This window comes from Zonotrichia leucophrys, chromosome 2 (assembly GCF_028769735.1).
Source record: "Zonotrichia leucophrys gambelii isolate GWCS_2022_RI chromosome 2, RI_Zleu_2.0, whole genome shotgun sequence".
NCBI lineage: Eukaryota > Metazoa > Chordata > Aves > Passeriformes > Passerellidae > Zonotrichia > Zonotrichia leucophrys.
In genome coordinates, this window is record NC_088171.1 from 17,435,995 (window position 1) to 17,443,190 (window position 7,196).

Consider the following 7,196-nt stretch of genomic DNA (forward strand, 5'->3'; position numbering starts at 1 on the left):
CTCCTCTCAGTAGCCTTTCATTCTCCATTTCTTTCTGTTCTATTTCCCTGCTGAGCCTCTAGCAGCATAGCTCTGCTTGTTAGGTGTGTAAGAGGTGCTGTGTTTATACTGGTAACTCTGCTTTTACCATTACTGCTTGATTCCCTCCAGGTGAGTGTTACTGTCTCAAGTGCTAGTGCAGGTGTAAAGTCATGTTCCTGATCTGGAGGTATCCTTTTCAGTTGGAGTTTGTTGCAGTTCTGTAAACAACAGATGAAATATTATTTAGATAGAGTATGAACTAAAAAATGCTTTTAAAATGTTTGAGAACCATTTTGAGATTTGCTAGGATCTCAGGGGCTACTACTACACAGTTGGCTATATAGCTGCAACATCCATTTAGGGACCCCAGGTCTGAGTAGTGTTGCTGTTCTGCTTCCCATTAGAGCATTTAAGTGGTTGTCTTCTGAGCATTCCCCATGAGATCAGAGACATCTCTCTGGTTCTCTCTCCAAAAGAAGGTATTTTGGTGCTGTGCTAGGTAAACAGCAAGAATCACGTTGATGTAGAGTAGTGTGCCACAAAATTCTGTTGAAAACCTTTCCAAAATAGTAATTGTAGAGGTAAACCTGCTGAAGATGAAGGTTACAGAATATCTTCACTTGCAGATAAACTTGAGAAAATTGACACCTGCTTCTGAATTGTTCTGAGTATTGTCCTCCTGGAGATAACACAGCCCTTGGAGAGCAGAGGTGAAAGGGACAGACTGACTTGTGCAAGCTGACTTGGGGATGAGACTGCAGCATAACAGCTGAAGCCTTAAATCTGGTCATAGGAATTGTTCTTTATTTTATTTCTTTTAATAGTCCTTTGGGTTGGAAAGTTCTGTAATGAGTATGGCTTGGAGCCTGTGCGCCAGCCTGCGCGTACACTCAGCAGAGCTGGCTCTAGAGGCTGCTCTTGGGTTTTGGCATTGTGTGCTGGACTTTCATCAGTCTGGTTTACTCAAGAAGTCTCTGCTGTTAGGGAGATGTGGGTAGACTTGTCCTTTCCTTATCATAGAGATCTGCAGGTTTGGAAAACAGACTGCTTGAGAGCTTCTTTCAGAGGACAAGGACATAGAGGGTGTAGAAACTATGCAATGCCTCTTCTTTTTTTCCTCTGTTCAAACTGTGAGCATCTCCTCCAGAGAGGTTTTCCAGTGTCTGGTGCTCAGGGACAGCTGATTTAAGTTGCTGTACTCTCACACCCAGTCCTTTCACAAGGAGTCTGCTGGTCCCCATTTAAAGAGCAAGGGTGGGAATGCATACAAGAGAAGATCTCAGTTTGGAGCTATATAAATACTTGTCCCTTTGCCCTTTTTCATTTGAAGTGGCTTTTTGCATGCTTTATTTCCCTCCCTTAGGAGAAATGATGCCGTCCTAGAGTCTGGCACAGTTTAGAACCAGAAGTCTAGGTTAAGGTCCAGGAGGCAAGGGGATACTTCAATGGAGTGGCACTTGTCTAATTTTCTGTTCCATTCTCTCCCTTTGTTTAAATGCAAAGTTGAATTGTTTTAAATGTTTCCTGTAAAGCTTGCAGTTCCTGCACTGCATCTCAGTTAGAGTATGTCTTGGTGCTTTCACACTTGCATTTCCTGCTCTCTTTCCTTTTCAAATATGCAGCTTCATTGTTGAATAAATGTAACTTTTTTTGCATTTAAAATTTATAAAAAAATTTTTTTAAGGTAAGGATTTCTCAAGATCTCAAATGATTGTTGTTTCAACTCTGTTTTTTTTTTCCCCTGGCTGCAGACAGAAACTAAGGAGAGAAATACATTTGTGGAAGATGTGCTAAACTGCAGCACAAAACCAGTCCATTCATAAACAGTGTTGTCATGTGTCTGTGGTGGATTAATGAAGCCTGTCTGTGAGTGCTATTCAGTAACGGGCAGGACGTAGCATTCACTCCACCAAAGACTTTGTTAGTCTGTCTCCAAGTGACACAAATGGGCTTCTGTGTGGGAGAGGAATCACTAATAAATACAGTGGCAGCCAGTCTTACTGATGCAGAGAGCTGTGGGGTGTTCAGCTCAACTGGTCAAGTTGAAGAGGAGCTGGGCTTGCAGGTGAAGAATTGGCCCTTCAGGGGAAGGGAGCAGGCTGGGTGCCTGGGCTGAGACAGAACCTGCCCCAGCAGCTCCTGACCCCTTTTGCCCCTGGCAGCAGGTGCCAGAGCTGTCCCAGTGCAGCCAGCCTGACCCACACAGGACAGGGGAGCTGTACCCAAGTCCCTTGTCAGGGGCATGGGGCTGAAGAGCAAAGGTTATGTCACACTAGGGTAGTGACCAGCCAAAAGTAAAAAGTGTTTAAGCAAACCCCAATTTCTAATCTCCAGTGCCATTGTAACTATCAGTAGTCAAAGCTTCATTCAGTGCAGTGTTGGTCTTTCTCTGTTGCTTGACTTTCTTTTCAGAATTTGTGTGCTGGAGCTGCACATTCTGAGGCCTGATGCCTTGTTCTATCAAACCCTGCCTAGAGCAGTGGTTTTCAGCCTATGTTTTCAGTGTGCAGAATCCCAGATCTCTTGAAAATGAGTCTGTGTTGCTATGTAACCAAACTGATGTCAGTAACAGTAGCTTCCTTTCAGTAACTTGTGGCTTCATAGTGCTTACACCAGGGCCATGTGTAGTGGACCACATCTCCCTAGGAATAGCATGAGGGACTTGATGTCCTGCATCTGAGTGTGCCATCTCTCTTGTTTTGCTGCCAGCTGCTGTCAACGTTACTGGAAACTAATTTAATGAACTGATTTAAAAAGTGATTTGTACCATAATGCCTTTCTCTTTTTCCCTTTCCCAAAGCAACTTGTAACTGTGCTGATTGGAGAATCTCAGGGCAGGGATTTGACATTTTGGATTATACATTTAATTCCTTGAGCACTTTTTCTCTAAGAGCAGCAGCTGCTTGTCGTTGTTTTTCATTTATTGATTCCTGAATGTCACACACACAAACTAGCCTGCAAGATAAGGATCTGTACAAAGCTTTTCTTCTGCAGAAGGATTACTTGGCTTCCTCTTACCTGGTTAAATCTTAAAAAAGGGAAGAGACTAGTATTTATGATCCACACCAGATCTTTTTGTTCCCTAATGCTAGCTCTGAGAGAGAAGGAATCCAAGGAAGCAGTGTTCAGAAGTAAATTGAAGTGACTGTTCAGACAAAGGATTTGTTAAAAGCCAGTCAAGCTGCTGGCCCAGTCAGGGGCTGTTGCTGCCTGGCTCAGAGGGTGCCACTGAGTCCTCCATAGCTCCCGCTGCAGCGCATGGACATTGGAGCAGGAAGCTTTCCTCTCTGCTGATGTTCAGCTTATGCCCCGCAGCATGTGCTTTGACTCTAGTAGCATTTACACATAGATTGGACCACTAATAACCAATAGAGTTGTGTGCTGTAGTTGTTAATACAAAGCCTCTGTTTCTAATCAGTGCATGGTATTATAGTGCATGCTGTGTGTGTTGTCCCTCCAGCTCTTTTATTTACAGTGTTCAGCCTCAGGTTTGTTTGCATCTCCACCCTGTCTTGATTTAAGAGAAAACAATAATCTCCAAATGTTTCTAGTTGCTGATAGCCCAACTCCTCCCCCGCCGCCGCCCCCCGATGAGATGCCGATGTTTGATGACTCTCCTCCTCCTCCACCCCCACCACCTGTGGATTATGAGGATGAGGAGGCTGCTGTTGTGCAGTACAGTGATCCCTATGCAGATGGAGATCCTGCTTGGGCACCTAAAAACTACATAGAGAAAGGTAAGAGAAGCACTGCAGCTGTGTTAGTGCAGTATCAGGGGATTAATGGTGTCTGAAAGGAATGAAGGACTTAGTGTGGGTCTGATGAAAACAGTCATTGTCCCTTCTAAGTCAGAACACAAGCCATGCTTTCCTTACCTTGTGTCTACACCTAATAATCCTTCTTTGGACAAATTATAAAATGCATTCAGGTATTCTAGAATGGGTGCAAAAGCAAGTTTCTTCATGGGAAGCAGATGTAAAAATTGGATGGCTTTCATCTTTGATGAGCTGGACTGTCTGTACCTACCTCAGGATTGCTGGGCAGTCATCTAGAGATTTCTGCAAAATGGTCAGAAATTCCAAGCGTTTATCTCATCAGCCTGGATTACTAGAGTCCATTATTAGACTTTGAGCTATAAAATATGTTGAGGTCTCCTTGGAGATTTATCAGTGACTCCAGATCAGCAGACTCGGAACTGTGCTTAGGTATGAAGTCACGTAGTAAACGTCTCTTCCCATAAATAATGGACAAGCAGATTTCCTGCCAGTGGAGTTGTCTGTTGTAGCACTGACCATTTTGTCAGCAGCAGTGCTGCCAGTTTTCTCATGAGCTGGCTGGTGCTGCAGTGAGTACAAAATGGGGACAGGTACTTGGGGTGTTTGTGGCAGAGCTCCTGTGTTCCCTCTTCACTTGAGCTGGACTGTGTGCAGGACATACCCAAGGGTTGAAAATAACTGATACAGCACAGCATTGCTAGGCATTAAGACATCAGATAGCTGAGATTATATGTAGGTGTAAAATAGTGGATTCTTGGAATCCATAAAGCTGATCAATTGCATAAATCCATATTAACTTTTGAAGGCTAAGGCTGTGGTCTGAAGTCTGTATATTCACAGTGGTAGTTTTTAACTCCAGCATTGGTGGTGGCAACATTCTTTCCTTGGGGAAATCTCTGCTTTGTTAATGGCACACAGCAAGTTGGAGGTTGGTAAGAATAAGGTAGTACCAAGCAGGTACTGAAAATAGCAGATATTGCCTCTACACTCTTCAGCAACTTTCCTACTTGCCCTCAGTGCAGCTCCTTGAAAAGTAGTTCCAGAACTCCTTATGACACAAAAGCTCTGTAGGAATGCCCATTCATTTGTGTGCAGTGGCTTTAGCAGTGATGTGTCAAGGCCACACTGATGTGCCAACAGGGGCCTCAGTGGAATAATTTTTGTAGAATTTTTTTGTTCTAATCAAGAGATTGATACTAGGAGATCCACATGCTATTGAGGTAATCTGGTCAGAAATGAGTGCCACACAAGTCAGGTGTTCCCTAACTCAGCTTTTAAGTGTCCGTAAGCCCCACTTTACCGTGTCACAGTTGGATGTACTGCTCTGCCAGCAGTTTAACTGAGTGTTCAGTTAGTCAACATGCACTTCTTAGTGCTAGCTAATGCTGCAAGGAAAGTGAAATTCCATTTTCTGGGCTTAGTGTTCGACAGGAAAAGCACGTGAATTCATTACTGAAAATCCCACAACAGCCAACTAATCTTTTAATATTTTCTGAAGTACAATTGTTTTTTAATACTGTTGCTATTAATAAAATGCTAAATGTGTCCCTGTTTATTCCACAGTTGTTGCTATATATGACTATACAAAGGACAAAGACGATGAGCTGTCGTTTATGGAGGGTGCAATCATTTATGTGATAAAGAAGAACGATGACGGCTGGTATGAAGGAGTTTGCAATCGAGTAACTGGCTTGTTTCCTGGGAATTATGTTGAATCAATCATGCACTATGCCGATTAAAATCCTTTGCTTTTCAAAGTTTGGTCTTGTATTCAAGTCATACCATGATTATTTACAAGGGGTAACTAAAAGCTAACAGAATTGTCTTAATATACTTTCAAAAAATTGTGCCCATTTCTTCAGGCCATACTGTTTTAATGGTATGATTGAATGTCCATCTCTGAGTCTCTGGGGACAGTATGTCTTACCTGATGGCAATTTGTAAAACAAGCAACTGTCTATAACTGGTTATACTTATTTACTTATGCATTGTTAATTTTATGACCAGCCTAATTATTATGGGGAAGTAGGGTATAATATTTAATGAACCATGATCAGATTGTGCCATTACATTTTTCAGTACAGCATGGTAACTAACACTACGTTAGACTAACATATTAAAACCTGGATGAGAAGTTTAATGTTAGTGCTGGTCATATTACTTTTTGTTTAGACTCTTTGCTCATTCTTGAATTATATTTGTTTAAAGCATGCATACAAACTTATGTATTGAAATATACTTTTTTAAAAATCCAAGATGCTTCCAATTGTTGTAATCTTTACCTGGAGTATTCTCACTAAAGTCTATTACAATGAGTTGTTTGGGTCTAAGGTGTCCATGTGATTCAAAAAATGGGTGGTCTTATGTATGTGTAATTTGTACCCAAGTTTTTTTAATGAGTAAATTTACATTATGACTTTTTCCATTCATAAATATATAAGTGAACCAAAGGTCTTGTCCATTACTTTGTTGGTTGGCTTGGCAAAGAATTTTGGAATGCTAACGTAGCAAAATCATGGCTGTGTTATCCCAGGCAATGTACTAAAAAGCAATTGTTTGTAACATGACTTTATCACTGACAGAGGGAAAATAAATTAGATCTGAAACCTGAATTACACACTTATACATACTCTTAAAAGTTCTTTTCTGCCCACACTTAGTTTCAGTGAGGGTTCTTGATTGAATTTCGTTACCTGGATGCAGTGAGGTGGACACCATCTGCAGCTGTCAGTTCTGTGTGGGAACTCTGTGTGGCTCTGGAGCAGAGGGACAGGAGCAGGCTGTCTCCAGAGAGCACCCAGGGGAACTCAGGGACAGGAACTTGGCCATTGTTATGGGATCACAGGCAGAGATAGCCAGAGAGGGTGTGCTTTCCTGCTCTACAGATTCTGAGGCTGAAATAACCTGAGAAGGAATGTGGTAGTACTGGGTAATTACTGTGAGAGGAATGTGTCTGGGACTTCAAAGGCAGCTTCTAGGGTGCTACAGAATATATTCTATAAATGAGTGATTAAAGTGATGGAGTTGCAGGTTTGACTGGCTGGTGAATCATTCATTTTTAGTTTGAGTTAGAAATACTGAGCCTTTCGTTTTCTGAACAAAAACATTCACTTGGTAACAATCTCAAATTCTGCACCATGTTAACTGCTAGCAGGTAGCCACCAATAGCATAAAGTGAACTCACTGATGAATAACCACTTAAAAATCCACTTGTAGTCTTTTACAGTAAACCAGTATCTCTATATAAAATTCCAGGTGCTTCTGTTAAGTAGCCAGGGAAACATCCAAACCCCCTCTCTTCAGAGGAGTTTACCAGCTCCTGTACATGCATGCTCTCTTTATTAGTGTAAACAAGTGAAATTTGGAACAGCTTCAGTTTTCATACACTGATTTATTTTC

General features: G+C 41.9%; 1 protein-coding gene across 11 annotated transcripts in view; it reads left to right on the top strand.

Moving 5' to 3' along the window:
- Positions 1-6,409, top strand: part of ABI1 (abl interactor 1) — a 77,180-nt gene extending 70,771 nt beyond the window's left edge. For all 11 annotated transcript variants that reach the window (XM_064704076.1, XM_064704074.1, XM_064704066.1 and 8 more), the window contains 2 exons: positions 3,573-3,758; positions 5,361-6,409. In XM_064704076.1, the coding sequence (XP_064560146.1) occupies positions 3,573-3,758; positions 5,361-5,536 (362 nt within the window). In that variant the 3' untranslated portion in view covers positions 5,537-6,409. The remainder of the gene's footprint in view (positions 1-3,572; positions 3,759-5,360) is intronic.
- The last annotated feature ends 787 nt before the right edge of the window (positions 6,410-7,196 follow it).